This window comes from Elephas maximus, chromosome 3 (assembly GCF_024166365.1).
Source record: "Elephas maximus indicus isolate mEleMax1 chromosome 3, mEleMax1 primary haplotype, whole genome shotgun sequence".
Taxonomy (NCBI): Eukaryota; Metazoa; Chordata; class Mammalia; order Proboscidea; family Elephantidae; genus Elephas; species Elephas maximus.
In genome coordinates this window covers 98,574,783-98,594,491 of record NC_064821.1, presented here as the reverse complement: position 1 = coordinate 98,594,491, position 19,709 = coordinate 98,574,783, and the positions used below count along the sequence as shown (strand labels likewise).

Below are 19,709 nucleotides of genomic sequence, written 5' to 3'. Positions count from 1 at the left end.
TCATGGGTAGTATAGTCATTACACCTTTTTTCTGGCTGAATGTTTTATTCCATGAAGTAGGATTAATATGGTTGTAGCAATAAGATATAATAATGTTGATGTAGTAAGCTGTCCTGAAAGTGGGAGTTTTATGAATATAGATAAATGTAGCAATACAAAATGCTACAGGTGAGGCCTTTTTTCCAATTGAAATTGTTTAAGGAAGATGCAGAAGATAAAAGTGTAGCATGAGACTTAAATTTCTTCACACTTTTTTTTGTCGGGGAAAAATAGTCACATCACAAGTAACCAAGCAATGCAAACCATTAGTTTCTGGGGCACATTGAGCCATGGTAGTTAGCATCCTTGAGTATGTAACTTACCTCTCCCCTCTCCCAAAAAAAAAGAAAAATCTAAGTGACACTTCATGGAGGTATTTTTTGGGACCATAGTCGTAACATTGTTATCTCTACTTTTTCTAAAGGGTTGACACTGAAGAATGGATTGCCACTATTGAAGCATTACTTTCAAAAAGTTTTGATGCTTGTCAGTGGCTGGTTGAATATTTTATTAGTTCTGAAGGACGAGAGTTAATAAAGTAAGTGTTGAGATCTTTTAATTTAAAGAAATTTGAGTTTCTTCGGGTGATTTGAAGATGAGGTTTCTCGTAACCTATTTTATTTCAACTTGAAGTTATTTTTCTGATTGTTTGCAGTAGGAAACTTAGGTCACTCCAAAATCATTCATTCCCAAACCATCTCTGTTGGACTACAGTCAGACAAGTGTTCATCAAGTGCAAGGAGAGCATGTGAGGCAGGTAGCCACGTGCTCACTGGCAAGCATATCCTGAACCCTGCTATGGCCCAGGGGATTTAGAATGCAGGTCCTTTCCCTCAGGGACTCACAGTCTGGTGTCAAGTTAGAAAGGTAAATGGCCCTAGTTCACTACACAGTCCGCAGTATTGTCAATGTTTTGATTCTAGCTAAAAATTTATATATACTTTTCAAAAATACACTGTGTATTTACCCATGACCTATAGTAAAAAAGATAATTTGCTTGTTCAGGTAAAAATTCCACTTGCTCCAGTTACTATGAGTGTTTAGCCCTGACTCCCAGTCATGCTTACCAAGCCGACTTCTCTTGTCCTCAGGGTTCATCATCCATCATATATGGGGCCCAGCGAGTGCCTTGATTTCTCCGTGTTTTTTGGCTACTGGGGATGTACCTCCCAGTATCCCGCTCTTGACCTTGTCATCACCCATCCTTCCAATCCACTGGCTCTTGCCAAAAATGTCATTTTACCATTGAGTTTGTATAAGTCAGGGTCCACATGAGGTTTCACAATGCATTTAGTTTATATTTCTTTTAAGACTTTTTTATCTGTAATAGTTTCCTTTTCCCAGTGCTGCCTTTTTTTTGTCATGTCATCTATTTTGGGTGGAAAGTGGTCATTTGTCCTTTAGAACTCCCATATTCTGATTTGCATTCTCATGGTGCCTCTTTCTGGAATATGTTAGGAAATGGGTAGCACCCCCATGCGTATACTTTCCAGAAGAATTGTACCTGAATCTGATCAAGCCTCCAGAGCTAAATATTAGGAGAGTACATGTTTTCCTTTAAACCGTTTTATAATCTCCACTTAGACTGTTCATAGATTTTGAACAGAGCCTATCTGTCTGGTTCAAATTAGGTAGCTAACAAATAACACTAACAATTATGTGGAGTGTCCTCAGAAGGCTTCATTTTCATCTCCCTATTGGGAGAGAGCAGAGTTTTCAGCATGCTCTTGAAATGGGAGGAAGACGCTCCACCCAAACCAGTGAAGACAAGAGCAGCTTTCCCTTCTGTCACCTGGAACGAGTGCCTCAGGACAACTTTTACTTGGGTCATCAAAATTGTCATGTTTAAATTTTCCACATGGAATAATGAGAATTTTCTGTCAAGAAATGTCAGCAATGACTCGACAAAAACTAAGTACTTGCATATACTTTACCGTCCCCCCAACCCCCCAGCCGGCCTCAGTACCTGTCAATTTCCCTGGCCCTGAGATAGGTCCTGCAGTGTGCCCCGAGCCATCTTCCCAGCCTTGGAGAAGGAATAAATTCACAATTGGGGAAAAGATAATCTCTCAGCTCTACTAACCTGGGGAGCTCAGGGGAGAAGCGGCTCCTGTCCAGGCACAAACAGTCCATGGACTTCGAGTACCTTTCCCCACTGCGTGGACCTGTGTGGGCCTATTTCAGGAGAATAGGCCCTTGCTGGCAGACTGCAACTGTTTCAGCTGTGTGGTGGAGAGGTGGGTGTTTGATGTTTGACACTGCTTTGCCTATTAAACAGGGTCCGCACCTACCCACATCAGGGACCTATGGGCTGGTGGCTTCACTCAGGTCACCCAGCTACCCGCAGCAGGGGTCCAAAGATAACTGGTACCTCCCAGTCCTTACAACCAAAACCATGGGTGCCTGAGGTCCATCTGCAGAATCCACCAACCTCTGTACTGTAGAGAACATGGACACGCTTTCCTTACAGACCCTTGGGGGACAGTTTTCAGCCCTTTGCATTGTTCAGAGCGTGACCCCCGGCTGCAGCCAGATACCGGTACCTACACCAATTACCCCTGCCCCCCTAAGACTTTAGGACAGAGAGGTACCACACAATTGATGACGAGCTACCTGGACACCTGAGCTGAATCCATACAAGAAAAGTGAATGGACTCCTAGGTTCATACACCTGGTAACAGCTCTAGCCATCAGGTGACAGGAAGTTAGAGCTTCAAAGGGAAAAATAATCAAGCTAGCTCACTCAAGCAACCTATTTTGACGTTCTAAAACAAAGCAAGAAGCTAGGATATAGTAAGCAAACATAAAATAAACTAATATAATAATTTACACATGGCTCAGAGACAACAGTGAATATCAAATCACATAAAGAAGCAGACCATGATCACTTAACAAGCTCTCAAAACAAAGAATCAAGGGATCATCTGGGTGAAGGGGCCTTCCTGGAATTAGCGGATTGCAGAATACAAAAGATTAATATGCAGAACTTTTCAAGACATCAGGAGGGAGATCAGGCAATATGCAGAACAAGCCAAGAAACACACAGATAAAGCAGTTGAAGAAATTAAAAAGGTTATTCAAGAACATAGTGAAAAATTTAATAAGCTGCAAGAATCCATAGAGAGCAATCAGAAGTTCAGAAGATTAACAGTAAAATTAAAGAAATAGACAACTCAGTAGAAAGTCAGAGGAGCTGAACTGAGCAAGTGGAAGGCAGTATTGGTGAGATTGAAGATAAAGCACTTGGCACCAATATATTTGAAGAAAAATCAGATAAAATAACTTTAAAAAATGAAGAAACCCTAAGAATCATATGGGCCTCTCTTGAGAAGAAACCTGCAAGTGATTGGAGTACCAGAACAGGGAGGGATAACAGAAGATACAGAGAGAATTGTTGAAGATTTGTTGGCAGAAAACTTCCCTGATATTGTGAAAGATGAGAAGATATCTACCCAAGATGCTCATCAAACTCCACGTAAGGTAGATTTTAAAAGAAAGTCCCCGAAACGTATTATAATCAAACTTGCCAAAACCAAAGCTAAAGAATTTTAAGAGCAGCTAGGGATAAACGAAAAGTCACCTACAAAGGAGGGTCAGTAAGAGTAAGCTCAGACTACTCGGCAGAAACCATGCAGGCAAGAAGGCAAAGGGATGACTTATATAAAGCATTGAAGGAAAAAATTGCCAGCCAAGAATCATATATCCAGCAAAACTGTCTCTCAAATATGAAGGTGAAATTAGGAGATTTCCAGACAAACAGAAGATTAGGGAATTTGTAAAAACCAAACCAAAACTACAAAAAATACTAAAGGAAGTTCTCTAGTTAGAAAATCAATAATACCAGATAAGGAAATAACAAAAATAAATCAAGATTAAAAAATGCTCAAAACAGGGCAACAGCAATGTCATTATGTAAAAGAAGACAACATTAAAATAAAAAAGAGAGATTAAGAAATGTAGTCATAGATCTTTCATATGGAAAGGAAGACAGTGATATAAAGAAATAAAAGGTTTAAAGATAAAAAAAAAAAGGGTAAATATTAAGGTAACCACAAAGGAGACAAACAATCCTACTTATCAAAATAAAATACAAGAAAAAAATAGAGACTTTGCAGAAACAAAATCAGTGACAACAAATAAGAGGAAAAGACAATATGTAAAGATAAACTACTAAGCTTAAAAAATTGAGTGGGGAAAAAAAGCTGTCAACAACACACAAAAAAAGACATCAAAATGACAGCACTAAACTTGTACCTATCCATAATTGCGCTGAATGTAAATGGACTAAATGCACCAATAAAGAGACAGTGAGTGACAGAATGGATAAAGAAAACATGATCCATATATGTGCTGCCTACAAGAGACACACCTTAGGCTTAGAGACACAAACTAAAACTCAAACGATGGAAAAAAATACATCAAGCAAGCAACAAAAAAGATCAGGAGTGGCAATATTAATTTCTGACGAAATAGACTTTAAAATTAAATCCACCACAATGGATAAGGACACTATATAATGGTTAAAGGGACTATATACCAGGAGGATAAAACCGTATTAAATATGTATGCACCCAATGACAGGGCTGCAAGATACATAAAACAATCTCTAACCGCATTGAAAAGTGAGATAGCCCCACAGTTACAGTAGGAGCCTTCAACACATCACTTTTGGTGAAGGACAGAACATCCAGAAAGAAGCTCAGTAGAGACAGGGAAGATTTAAATGCTATAATCAACCAACTTGACCTCACAGACATATACAGAACACTGCACCCAAAAGCAGACAAGTATACTTTCTTTTCTAAAGCACATGGAACATTCTCTAAAATAGACCACATATTAGGTCATAAAGCAACCCTTAGCAGAATCCAAAACATCGAAATATTACAAAGCATCTTCTCTGGCCCTACGGCCATAAAAGTAGAAATCAATAACAGAAAAAGGAGGGAAAAGAAATCAAGCACTTGGAAAGAACAATACTCTGCTCAAAAACAACTCGGTTATGAAAGACATCAAGGGTGCAATGAAGAAATTCATAGAATCCAGTGAAAATGAAAACACTTCCAATCAAAACCTTTGGGACACAGCAAAAGCAGTGCTCAGAGGTCAATTTATATCAATAAATGCACACATACAAAAAGAAGAAAGGGCCAAAATCAAAGAATTATCTGTACGACTTGAGCAAATAGAAAGAGAGCAGCAAAAGAAACCCTTAGGCACCAGAAGAAAGCGAATAGTGAAAATTAGAGCAGAGTTAAATGAAATAGAGAACAGAAAAACAGTTGAAAGAGTTAACAGGACCAAACGCTGGTTCTTTGAAAACATTAACAAATTGATAAACCATTGGCCAAACTGACGAAAGAAAAACAGGTGAGGGCCGAATAAGAAATGAGATGACAGTATCACAACAGACCCAAGTGAAAGTAAAAGAATCATGTCAGATTACTATGAAAAATTGTACTCTAACAAATTTGAAATCCTAGAAGGAATGGATGAATTTCTAGAAACACTACCTATCTAAACTAACACAAACAGAGGTAGAACAACTAAATAGACCCATAAAAAAAGAAGAGATTGAAAAAGTAATCAAAAAATTCCCAACCAAAAAAAGCCCTGGCCTGGACGGCTTCACTGCAGAGTTCTACCAAACTTCAGAGAAGAGGTAACACCACTACTACTAAAGGTATTTCAGAGCATAGAAAAGGACGGAATACTCCCGAACTTATTCTATGAAGCCACCGTATCCCTGATACCAAAACCAGGTAAAGACACCACAAAAAAAGAAAATTACAGACCTATATCCCTCATGAACTTAGATGCCAAAATCCTCAACAAAATTCTGGCCAAGAGAATTCAACAACATATCAACATATCAAAAAAATAATTCACTATGACCAAGTGGGATTTATACCAGGTATGCAGGGATGGTTTAACGTTAGAAAAACAATGTAATCCATCATATAAATAAAAGACAAGAATCATGATTTTATCAATTGATGCAGAAAAGGTATTTGACAGAGTTCAATACCCATTCATGATAAAAACTCTCAACAAAATAGGAATAGAAGGAAAACTCCTCTGCATGATAAAGGGCATTTATACAAAGCCAACAGCCAGCATCATCCTAAATGGAGAGAGCCTGAAAGCATTCCCCTTGAGATCGGGAACCAGAGAAGGATGCCCTTTATTACCTTCTTACTCAACATTGTAGGGGAGGTCCTAGCCAGAGCAATTAGGCTAGATAAAGAAATAAAGGGCATCCAGATTGGTAAGGAAGAAGTAAAAGTATCTCTATTTGCAGATGACATGATCTTATATACAGAAAACCTTAAAAGAAGCCTCAAGAAAACTACTGGAACTAATCGAAGAGTTTAGCAGACTGCCAGGATACAAGATAAACGTACAAAAGTCAGTTGGATTCCTCTACACCAACAAAAACAACACTGAAGAGGAAATCACCAAATCAATACCATTTACAGTAGCCCCCAGAAGATAAAATACTTAGGAATAAATCTTACCAGAGATGTAAAAGACCTATGAAAAGAAAACTACAGGAAACCAAAAGAGACCTGCATAAGTGGAAAAACATACCTAGCTCATGGATAGGGAGACTTAACATTGTAAAAATGTCTGTTCTACCCAAAGCCATCTAGAGATACAACGCAATTCCGATCCAAATTCCAATGCCATTTTTTAATGAGATGGAGAAACAAATCACCAACTTCATATGGGAGGGAAAGAAACCCCAGATAATTAAAGCATTACTGAAAAAGAAGAACAAAGCGGGAGGCCTCACTCTGTCTTATTTTAGAACCTCTTATACCACCACCACAGTGGTCAGAACAGCCTGTTACTGGTGCAACAACAGATGCATAGATTAATGGAACAGAACTGAGAATCCAGACATAAATCCATCCACATATGAGCAGCTGATATTTGACAAAGTCCCAAAGTCAGTTAAATGGGGAAAAGACAGTCTCTTTAACAAATGGTGCTGGCATAACTGGATATCCATCTGCAAAAAAAAATGAAACAAAACCCATACCTCACACCATGCACAAAAACTAACTGACAGTGGATCAAAGACCTAAATATAAAATCTAAAACGATAAAGATCATGGAAGAAAAAATGGGGACATCTCTAGGAGCCCTAATACATTGCATAAAGAGTATACAAAACATTACTAACAGTGCAGAAGAGAAACTAGATAAATGGGAGTTCCTAAAAATCAAACACCTATGCTCATCCAAAGAGTTCACCAAAAGAGTAAAATGATTACCTACAGACTGGGAAAAAGTTTTTAGCTATGACATTCCCAATTAGCATCTCGTCTGTAAATTCGAAATGATATTGCAAAAACTCAACTACAGAAAGACAAATAACCCAATTAAAAAATGGGCAAAAGATATGAATAGACACTTCGCTAAAGAAGACATTCAGGTAGCTAACAGATACATGAGGAAAATGCTCATGATCATTAGCCATTACAGAAATGCAAATCAAAACTATGATGAGATTCCATCTCACTCCGACAAGGCTGACATTAATCAAAAAAATGCAAAATAATAAATGTTGGAGAGGCTGTGGAGAGACTGGAACACTTATACACTGCTGGTGGGAATATAAAATGGTACAGCTACTTTGGAAATCCCTTTGGTGCTTCCTTAAAAAGCTAGAAATAGAACTACCATACGATCCAGAAATCCCACTCCTTGGAATATATCCTAGGGAAATAAGAGCCTTTACACGAACAGATACATGAACACCCATGTTCATTGCAGTATTGGTTATAATAGCAAAAAGATAGAAGCAATGAAGCAGCCCATCAACAGATGAACAGATAAATTATTGTATATTCACACAATGGAATACTACGCATCGATAAAGAACAACGATGAATCCATGAAACATTTCATAACATGGAGAAATCTGGAAGGCATTATGCTGAGTGAAATTACTCAGTTGCAAAAGGAAAATATTGTATGAGACCAGTATTTTAAGAACTCGAAAAATAGCTCAAACACAGAAGAAAATATTCTTTGGTGGTTACAGGGAGGTAGGGAGGGAGAGGGGTTTTCATTAATTAGATAGTAGATAAGAACTATTTTAGGTGAAGGGAAAGACAACTCAGAATACAGGCGAGGTCAGCACAACTGGACTAAACCAAAAGCAAAGAAGTTTCTGGAATAAACTGAATGCTTTGAAGGCCCACGTAGCAGGGGCAGGGGTTTGGGGACCATGGTTTCAGGGGACATCTAAGCCGATTGGCATAATAAGATCTATTAAGAAAACATTCTGCGTCCCACTTTGGAGAATGGCATCTGGGGTCTTAAACACTAGCAGGCGGCCATCTAAGATGCATCAATTGGTCTCTAACCTGGAGCAAAGGAGAATGAAGAACACCAAAGACACAAGGTAGTTATGAGCCCAAGAGACAGAAAGGGCCACATAAATCAGAGACTACATCCATCCTGAGACCAGAAAAACTAGATGGTGCCCGGCTACAACCGATAACTGCCCTGATGGGGAACATAACAGAGAACCCCTGATGTAGCAGGAGAACAGTGGGATGCAGACCCCAAATTTTCATAAAAGACCAGACTTAATGGTCTGACTGAGACTAGAAGGACCCCAGAGGTCATGGTCCCCAGCCCTTCTGTTAGCCCAAGACAGGAACAATTCCCAAAGCCAACTCTTCAGACAGGCATTGGACTGGACTGTGGAGTAGAAAACGATATTGGTGAAGAGTGAGCTTCTTGGACCAAGTAGACACATGAGACTGTGAGCAGCTCCTGTCTGGAGAAGAAATGAGAAGGCAGAGGGGGTCAGAAGCTGGCCGAATGGACACAAAAATAGAGAGTGGAGGAAAGGAGTGTGCTGTCTCATTAGAGGGAGAGCAACCAGGAATATATAATAAGGTGTATATAAGTTTTTGTAAGGGAGACTGGCTTGTTTTGTGAACTTTCACTTAAAGCACAATAAAAAAAATTTTTTTTAAATGTCAGCAATGATAGATGCATTTTCACTTTGCTGATTTATGATACTGGTTGTCACATCAAAGTGAGAGCATAAAGGTGTGCGGGTTACCTAGTTGCTCTCAGGTCATTACCATCATGATGCAGCCCCACAAAGCAGCTATTTCTGCCTAACAGTGCCTTCCACCGCGTCTAATACTGCCTCATCTATCCAGTGGGAATACTATAAGACCCCATCTCACAGGGTGTTTTAAGGATTGAATTAAATAATGCATATCCAGTGCTTAGGATAGTCTCTGACTGTAACACTGCAAGTGCCTAATAAATGTTAACCGCTGAGATGATGATGATGATGACGTTGACGATGATAGGAGAAGAATGGAAGGAACAAGGACCTTTTCTATCTCAAATGCTTCCAGGAGGGCTAAGTAATAAGTAAAGGTTGGGGTGGGGGAGGGAAGCAGAGAGGAAAGTAAAAGAATACAAATATAGGTGCAAAGAGGGATCACAAGGTGCTATCTGGTCTCTAAACTTTAACTGGTATCTTATTCTGAGAAACTGAAGGAGTGTCAGATCTACTCCTTAATTTACAGAACTCATAAGATGTTAGGTTCTTTGCCTTCATATACCTTTAAGTCCAAATCTACGTTTATACAGATGTTCATTTTAGGGGTAGAGAGAAAGAAATAGAAAAAAAAAAAAAATCCACCTTTCAGTGTTCAAGGGTTCTGTTTTCCTGTTTGACTTCCTCCTTTATGGTGGCCCATGAGTGTGTACTGAAGTTCTCAGAAGACTTGAGCCAAGGCCTTTGAGGAATTTTGTTTCTAGGACATTATCTGGGACCTGTGATGGAAAGGTTGGAGTTACGAGAAGTCTGTGTTGCTTTCTGACACTGTATTTCTCTTTATTTTAGGATTTTCTTGTTGGAGTGCAGTGTGAGAGAAGTACGAGTTGCTGTATCCACTATTCTGGAGAAGACTCTAGATAGTGCCTTGTTTTATCAGGATAAGGTCAGTCTCGTTTTTAGATCTTACATGTTCATCCTGTTAAATGCTCATAGTAAGAAACAGCACCTAGGATTGGAGTCTGGTACTTTTGCCACATAAAATGCACTATCTTTCTGATAAGTTCCGGGGTAGAAGGCATGCTGTCCCTTCCTCCTCATATCGCAGGAACCAGGGTAGGCTAGAATTTTAGGTCTGCTTTTGATCTGCTTCAGGATTTTCTCTCTAGAACACCCCCTTTTCAGAGTTCTCTCTCAGGAGTTTGTATTACATCTCTCTGAACTGAGACTAACCTGAGCCTAGGACTCTAGTCTAGACCAGCAGACATTTTGAGCTGCCCCCGGCTTTGTCTGTTTTTCCCATAAGCTATTTTGCTGATCAGACCTGTAGTTGATAACCAAACTAAATACTGTCATTCTCTCAGGGGCATTAGCCAGAACAGTTCCTTCATGGATCTCTTTTATTCCCCAGCCTTTGTTTCTGTTCCTGTAAATTTCTTCTTCCTAACCCTATTTTCTGCAACATATTTTCTGGTTCACAGTTCCACTTACACACATGCTAAAACAAACTGTGGTATTTATTGCCATCCTCACTCCCCAAAGATGTAAAAGTCTTAGGGAAATAAATGATACACATTTTAAGTCTGATCTTTCAATATGTTATTAAGCCTTACAGCAGCTGTTTCCCAAGTTTGCTGTTTCAAACAGCTGACACTACATGGAAAACTTTGAAAAATGTTATTTTCAGAACTAATTGGCTCCTTGTAAATATTGGCTGGAGGCAGTGTGTCTTAACTGAATACAATTCTAGGAATTGCTGCTTCAAATTCAGATTTTGGCTTTGCTATGCAACCTTGAGCAAGTCCTTTCAGGAGGATGTTATCTAGATGTAGTGCCTAGTACCCAAGCACTTAGTTCCTGCAGCATTACCTGGCCCAGGATGCGCTGTTAGTCCAGAGACGCTCGAGAGCTTTGCTCAGTCCAGAATGAACCAGGAGGTCTAATATGCCATTTAGGAAGGACCTAGAAGAAGACTGTCTGTCAATTCCAGGAATCATGAGGAAGTTGAGGTTTACTCAGAGGCAGTGTTTTTAAACAGCAGAACCTTTTTTCAAGCAAATGTTACCTGGATGCAAGAATATATAATACAGGTCATTGGGAGCTGCTCTAGGTCAGGTCAGGGCGGGATGTGCAGCCCTGCCTTCACAGGACCTGTGGACAGTTTGAATACCATTGCACTGAGATACTCCTGTGGAATTACTTCTAAGCTGCATCAAGATTACTTAACACGAGGACCTTCCTCCCATGTATCAACTGAAACAAAGGATGAAAGCAGAATTAGTGCAGTCTCCCTAAGGATGGGGTCTGGCCATAACATATCACCCCACCAACCTCTAAAGGCAGGACTGCAGGTGATAGAAAGGGAAGGGACTGGAGGACATAACCATGGAAGCAATTTACCTCAGTAAATTCTATTTGATATCCAGCTGATGTATCTTATGTCTTTTTTTTCCCCCCTCCATAATGGAAATGGTGCCTCTTGCCACCCACTTTAAATTGTAAAGTACTTTGAAAATGAAGTGCTATGTAAATGCTAACTTTTACTGTTTTTATAATGGATGTGACAGGGAGGATGGGAATATTTCAAAAGTCTATACATCTTCAGAGGGAGTGAACTAATAAGAGTAGTAAGCCTGGTCTTAATTCTCAGATCACAGATGAATTTATAGGGACTTGTCCAAAAATACAGCTGGGGTGGGAGGGAGAGAAGAGCAATGTGATAACCAAAATGGCTTCTAAACAAATAAAATGTTTTTCAAAGCTTTCCATGAGGCGTCAGCGAGCTTTCAAGTAAGTTCACAGTTGAGTCGATATTACCGTTGTCATTCTGTCAGGCTGTTGCTCTCCATTTGCTCCATTGGCTTGATTTCTAGCCCCTCTGCCTGTGTCTGTGTTTTTATTCTTTGCATCTGTGATTATGTGAAGAAGTAGCATAGTGGAGGGAGGGATTCAGAAATACTTCTCCCCTAAGCGCCCTGCCTTTTTTTAAGAGATAGAATTTGACTCTGGAGAAAATGTGGCCATTAGGCAGTAGAATCATGCCCTTGATTCTGAACTCTAGGAAACAGCCAGGTTTTCCTTTTATTAATTACGTCTCCCGTACTAATCTTTCCTTGAAAGGTAAAACTGATAATTCTGTATTTGCTCTCTAATACATAAATCCATCTGAATCTGAGACTGGACTGTATCAATCTGACTTTCCTTTTGTTCTTATGGTGATTTATTTCAAATCAATACTGTTACAAATGTCTTTCTTATACTCTTTTTCTTCATGTAATTTCACCTTTCCTCTAACCAGTTAAACAGCCTTCATCAGTTACTGGACGTACTACTAGCTCTGTTGGACAAAGATGTTCCAGAAAATTGTAAAAACTGTGCTCAGTACTTTTTCCTCTTCAACACTTTTGTACAAAAGGTAAATGATTTTTTTTTTTTCTAATGTCATTTCGTATTACATGCTAAGTCTTACTGTATTTATAATGGCTGTGAAGGAAAGAAATTCACTTTTCAGTGTTCAAGGGTCCTGTTTTACTGTTTGGATTTTAGTCTAAAGGAAAAAAAATGACAAAGGATTTTAGATGTGGAAAAATGTCTAGCCAATATAGGATCTGGTCAATAAAGGATCTATGTGATATGATTTTATAAGTTTTTAAAACCTTGATTTGTGCAGTGCATTACTTGCAAGAATTCTGATACAGGTAGATATAGTTACTTACTGATAATAGTAGGAGTCTGCATTTAAACTAGTGGCTAATTGTATTTTTGGTAGCCATTTCAAGCAGTGTGAGGCTATTGGAACTCAAGAATTTTTTTAATTAGATTTTAATAAGTGCCTTCTTGGAAACCCTGGTGGTGTAGTGGTTAAATGCTAACCAAGAGGCTGGCAGTCTGAATCCACTAGGTGCTCCTTGGAAACACTATGGGGCAGTTCTGTTCTGTCCTGTAGGGTCGCTGTGAGTCAGAATCAACTCAGCGTCCATGGGTTTGGTTTTTTGGTTTTCTTTATGTAAATCATAGCATTTAAAAAATATATTGACAATACTTCATTTTTAACTATGTTTTTAAAACAAATTTTTATCTGGATAGGAATATAATTTATCATTCTTGATATCTTATGACAGCAAGGCATTAGGGCTGGAGATCTTCTCCTGAGGCATTCAGCTCTGCGACACATGATCAACTTTCTCCTAGGGGCCAGTCGGCAAAACAACCAGGTAATGACCGCTTCTAGAGTCCCGGTGAATCAGCCAGGGTTTTCATAGCTGCTTTCTTTCCTATTGTAAGTGGTTGATATTTAAATTTCATAAGAGTCCAATTACTAGTACTACATATATTTTAAAATTCTTTGGAGTTCAGTTATTTTTACAACTTCTTCATAGAATTTAGTCTAATAATAACCCATGGAAATGAGTGACTAGATCAGTGTGAAATGCTGCGTGCCATGGGAGGGAAAGGTGGATTCTGACTGGGGGCTTACAAGCAAGGAATAGGCAGCACTGGGGAGCTCCACCTCTCCTCCTTTGGGGCTGTGAACAAGGCTGTTCTGATGCTAATAACAAGGCCAAAATTCAAAAGTGAAGTTGTACTCTTATAAGTGGAATGATATTGTTACAAATAGAACACCCTCTTTCAGGAAATGAAAGGGAAGTTGTTTTATAATAAAAGGACTGCAGATATATATTAGAAAAAGTGGCTCTCTTGCTATGAGTTGGAATCGACTCAACGGCAGTGGTTATTGGTATGTTTCCCACTGTATCTCTTTTTTTTGATAGACTTGAAATACACAAAATGTTAACATGCTGTAATGATAAGCCCTATAATGGAGAACCTATTACCTGCCAGACAGAACTGGTCACTTCATATGCCATACTTCATACTTCTGATACTCACAATTCAGTAAAGTAGGCAGTTTTCTCCCCATGTTAAGGGCAAGAAATAAAGCACAGAGAAGTAACCTGTTCAGGGTTTCAAGGCTCTGGTGATTTCAAAGCCTGAGTGAAATATATATGCATTCTGTATGTAATACATTGCACCGACAAGGTTTTCCCTCAGCCTTCCCTTTCTTTATTAAGGGAGATGGGCTTGCTGCTTAGGCCTCCTCTCAGCTTCCTGTCATATCACTATGCTGCTCTTACTCTTCAGTATTAAAAAACCAGTACTGACACTGTAACATGCTGTGTATTAATACTTTGTTGAGATCTGCAGTAGCTAGTTTTTACGTCAAGCTCTTCTGTATCAGGAATTCCATTGACTCTAATGATTGATTTAAATTTGCTGTAATTCAGCTGCACATGTAATTAATAATCGTCTTGCATTTATGAAGCACATTTTTACTTTTGAAAACATTCTCATTTTTAATATTTAATTTGATCCTCACAGCCACAAAGTAGGCAGAACAGGTAGCATACGAAGCGATGAGACACTGTTATGGGAAAAACTTGTCCACGTTGGTACAGCACAGTATGTGGCCAGGCCTCCTGATCCCCTGCTCCGCTCCACAGGCTTTTCCCTTTATACTAATGAACAGAAAAACTACCTGGCACATCAGTACATAAACTGAATACATGAATGGATTTGATTTAGAATGTGAGTAAATAATGTCTAGGGGAAAAACACATTCGAGCTACCTTAACACCTATGTGACTTTTTTTTACCTTGACCTCTTCTGTCAAGTTTTGAGAAATATTTGTGGCCCAAAAATACCATGAACCAGCAAATCATCTCCTTTTTCATGTTATCTCTAACCAAAACACTAATGGCTATCTTCTCTGGTGCCAGATACGTCGATGGAGTTCAGCACAAGCCCGAGAATTTGGGAATCTTCACAATACAGTGGCATTACTGGTTTTGCATTCAGATGTCTCTTCCCAAAGGAATGTCGGTAAGTTTTTATATCTTGAATACACCAGAAAAGTAAAGGCATACTGAATTTATCTAGCATGGAGAGTAATTGTGTTAGCATTTAAATGGATGTTACTTGTTTGTAGTTTGGCTCATTGATATGTGAGGAGCACTTAAAAGTTTTTGTTTTAATTCATGTTAAACTCCACCTTATTTATTAATTTGTCACATTAGAAAAAATGAATCAATCATTTCTTGGGGGAGGGAGTTATATAAATATTAAAAAGAAAAAACAGCTCAAGGATTAAAAGCTAATTCAAAGTCCATTCATCACTGTAATTGGCACAACAGATTTAGTGGGGAAAAATAGGCAAGGTGTGGGTTGGAGCATCCTAGTCAAGTGAACTTGACCCAGCCACCTGGCCATTCTAATCAGGATGAAATAGGAATATTAAAAACATAAACCACCGAACCTTCGGGACACAGCAAAAGCAGTGCTCAGAGGTCAATTTATATCAATAAATGCACACATACAAAAAGAAGAAAGGGCCAAAATCAAAGAATCATCCTTACAACTTGAATGAATAGAAAGAGAGCAACAAAAGAAACCCTCAGGCACCAGAAGAAAACAAATGATAAAAATTAGAGCAGAACTAAATGAAATAGAAAACAAGAAAAACAGTTGAAAGAATTAACGAGACCAAAAGCTGGTTCTTTGAAAAAATCAACAAAATTAATAAACCATTGGCCGCACTGACAAAAGAAAAACAGGAGAGGAGGCAAATAACCCAAATGAGAAATGAAATGGGCGATATTACAGCAGACCCAACTGACATTAAAAGAATCATATCAGATTACTATGAAAAATTATATTCTAACAAATTTGAAAACATAGAAGAAATGGATAAATTCCTAGAAACACACTACCTACCTAAACTAACACAGAGGTAGAACAACTAAATAGACCCATAACAAAAGAAGAGATTGAAAAAGTAATCAAAAACTCCCAACAAAAAAAAGTCCTGGCCCGGATGGCTTCACTGCAGAGTTCTACCAAACTTTCAGAGAAGAATTAACACCACTAATACTAAAGGTATTTCAGAGCATACAAAAGGACGGAATACTCCCAAACTCATTCTATGAAGCCAGCATATCCCTGATACCAAAACCAGGTAAAGACACCATAGAAAAAGAAAATTACAGACCTATATCTCTCATAAACTTAGATGCAGAAATCCTCAACAAAATTCTAGCCAATGGAATTCAACAACATATCAAAAAAATAATTCACCATGACCAAGTGGAACTCATACCAGGCATGCAGGGATGGTTCAACATTAGAAAAACAATTAATGTAACCCATCATATAAATAAAACAAAAGACAAGAATCACATGGTTTTATCCATTGATGCAGAAAAGGCATTTGACAAAGATCAACACCCATTCATGATAAAAACTCTCAGCAAAATAGGAATAGAAGGAAAATTCCTCAGCGTAATAAAGGGCCTTTATACAAAGCCAATAGCCAACATCATACTAAATGGAGAGAGCCTGAAAGCATTCCCTTTGAGATCGGGAACCAGACAAGGATGCCCATTATCACCGCGCTTATTCAACGTTGTGTTGGAGGTCCTTCCTAGCCAGAGCAGTTAGGCAAGATAATGAAATAACGGGCATCCAGATTGGCAAGGAAGAAGTAATATTATCTCTGTTTGCAGGCGACATGATCTTATACACAGAAAACAAGATAAACATACAAAAATCAGTTGGATTCCTCTACACCAACAAAAAGAACATCGAAGAGGAAATCACCAAATCAATTCCATTTGCAGTAGCCCCCAAGAAGATAAAATACTTTGGAATAAATCTTACCAGAGATGTAAAAGACTTATACAAAGAAAACTTCAAAAACATAACCCCCCTAGGAGTTGTTGTTAGGTGCCATCGAGTCGGTTCCGACTCATAGCGACCCTATGCACAACAAAACGAAACACTGCCTGGTCCTGCGCCATCCGTACAATCGTTGTTATGCTCGAGCTCATCGTTGCAGCCACTATGTCAATTTACCTCGTTGAGGGTCTTTCTCTTTTCCGCAGACCTTGTACTCTGCTAAGCATAATGTCGTTCTCCAAGGACTGATCCCTCCTGACAACATGTCCAAACTGTGTAAGACGCAGCCTTGCCATCCTTGCTTCTAAGGAGCATCCTGGTGTAGTCCTAAGACAGATTTGTTCTTTCTTTTGGCAGTCCACGGTATATTCAATATTCTTCGCCAACACCACAGTTCAGAGCCATCAATAATTCTTTGGTCTTCCTTATTCATTGTCCAGCTTTCATATGCATATGATGTGATTGAAAATACCATGGCTTGAGTCAGGTGCACCTTAGTCTTCAAGGTGACATCTTTGCTCTTCAACACTTTAAAGAGGTTCTTTGCAGCAGATTTACCCAATGCAATGCATCTTTTGATTTCTTGACTGCAGCTTCCATGGCTGTTGATTGTGGATCCAAGTAAAATGAAATCCTTGACAACTTCAATCTTTTCTCCATTTATCATGATGTTGCTCATTGGTCCAGTTGTGAGGATTTTTGTTTTCTTTATGTTGAGGTGTAATCCATACTGAAGGCTGTGGTCTCTGATCTTCATTAGTAAGTGCTTCAAGTCCTCTTCACTTTCAGCAAGCAAGGTTGTGTCATCTGCGTAACTCAGGCTGTTAATAAGTCTTCCTCCAATCCTGATGCCCCGTTCTTCTTCATATAGTCCAGCTTCTCGGATTATTTGCTCAGCATACAGATTGAATAGGTACGGTGAAAGAATACAACCCTGACGCACACCTTTCCTGACTTTAAACCAATCAGTATCCCCTTGTTCTGTCTGAACAACTGCCTCTTGATCTGTGTAAAGTTTCCTCATGAGCACAATTAAGTGTTCTGGAATTCCCGTTCTTCGCAACGTTATCCATAATTTGTTGTGATTCATACAGTCGAATGCCTTTGCATAGTCAATAAAACACAGGTAAACGTCCTTCTGGTATTCTTTTCTTTCAGCCAGGATCCATCTGACATCAGCAATGATATCCCTGGTTCCACGTCCTCTTCTGAAACCAGCCTGAATTTCTGGCAGTTTCCTGTTGATATACTGCTGCAGCCGTTTTTGAATGATCTTCAGCAAAATTTTGCTTGCGTGTGATTTTAATATTGTTTTATAATTTCTACATTTGGTTGGATCAGCTTTCTTGGGAATAGGCATAAATATGGATCTCTTCTAGTCAGTTGCCTAGGAAGCTGTCTTCCATATTTCTTGGCATAGATAAGTGAGCACCTCCAGCGCTGCATCTATTTGTTGAAACATCTCAATTGATATTCCATCAATTCCTGGAGCCTTGTTTTTTGCCAGCGCCTTCAGAGCAGCTTGGACTTCTTCCTTTAGTACCATCGGTTCCTGATCTTATGCCACCTCTTGAAATGGTTGAACATTGACTAATTCTTTTTGGTATAATGACTCTGTGTATTCCTTCCATCTTCTTTTGATGCTTCCTGTGTCGTTTAATATTTGTCCCATAGAATCCTTCAGTATTGGAACTCAAGGCTTGAATTTTTTCTTCAGTTCTTTCAGCTTGAGAAACGCCGAGCATGTTCTTCCCTTTTGGTTTTCCATCTCCAGCTCTTTGCACATGTCATTATAATACTTTGTCTTCTCGAGATGCCCTTTGAAATCTTCAGTTCTTTTACTTCATCAATTCTTCCTTTTGCTTTAGCTGCTCGACATTCAAGAGCAAGTTTGAGAGTCTCCTCTGATCTCCATCTTGGTCTTTTCTTTTTTTCCTATCTTTTCAATGACCTCTTCCTTTCTTCATGTATGATATCCTTGATGTCATGCCATAGCTCATCTGGTCTTCGGTCACTAGTGTTCAGTGCATCAAATCTATTCTTGAGATGGTCTCTAAATTCAGGTGGGATATACTTAAGGTCATATTTTGGGTCTTGTGGACTTGCTCTGATGTTCTTAAGTTTCAGCTTGAACTTGCATATGAGCAATTGATGGTCTGCAGTGGGCTCCTGACCTTGTTCTGACTGGTGATATTGAGCTTTTCCATCGTCTCTTTCCACAGATTTAGTCAATTTGATTTCTGTGTGTTCCATCTGGTGAGGTCCATATGTATAGTTGCCATTTATGTTGGTGAAAGAAGGTATTTACAATGAAGAAGCCGTTGGTCTCGCAAAATTCTATCATTCGATCTCCAGCATTGTTTCTATCACCAAGGCCATATTTTCCAACTACTGATCTTCCTTCTTTGTTTCCAACTTTGGCATTCCCATCACCAGTAATTATCAATTCATCTTGATTGCATTTTCGATCAATTTCAGACTGCAGCAGCTGATAAAAATCTTGTATTTCTTCATCTTTGGCTCTAGTGGTTGGTGCGTAAATTTGAACAATAGTCATATTAACTGATCTTCCTTGTAGGCGTATGGATATTATGCTATCACTGACAGCGTTGTATTTCGGGATAGATCTTGAAGCATTCTTTTTGGCCATGAATGCAACACCATTCCTCTTCAAGTTGCCATTCTCAGCATAAAAAAGAATTCTCAGCATAGTAGACTATAAAATAGAGAGAGAGAGAGAGAGAGAGTCATATAGTAGACTATATGATTGTCCAATTCAGAATGGCCAATACCAGTCCATTTCAGCTCACTAATGCCTAGGATATAGATGTCTATTCATTCCATTTCATTTTTGATGATTTCCAATTTTCCTAGATTCCTACTTCGTACATTCTAGGT

The 19,709-nt window shown here is 38.9% G+C and overlaps 1 protein-coding gene across 4 annotated transcripts in view; it reads left to right on the top strand.

Annotated features, from left to right (window-relative positions):
• USP24 (ubiquitin specific peptidase 24) overlaps positions 1-19,709 on the top strand; it is a 168,984-nt gene that overhangs the window by 133,248 nt on the left and 16,027 nt on the right. For all 4 annotated transcript variants that reach the window (XM_049879349.1, XM_049879351.1, XM_049879347.1 and 1 more), the window contains 5 exons: positions 464-577; positions 9,929-10,025; positions 12,378-12,494; positions 13,201-13,293; positions 14,858-14,960. In XM_049879349.1, coding sequence (XP_049735306.1) covers positions 464-577; positions 9,929-10,025; positions 12,378-12,494; positions 13,201-13,293; positions 14,858-14,960 — 524 coding nt within the window. The remainder of the gene's footprint in view (positions 1-463; positions 578-9,928; positions 10,026-12,377; positions 12,495-13,200; positions 13,294-14,857; positions 14,961-19,709) is intronic.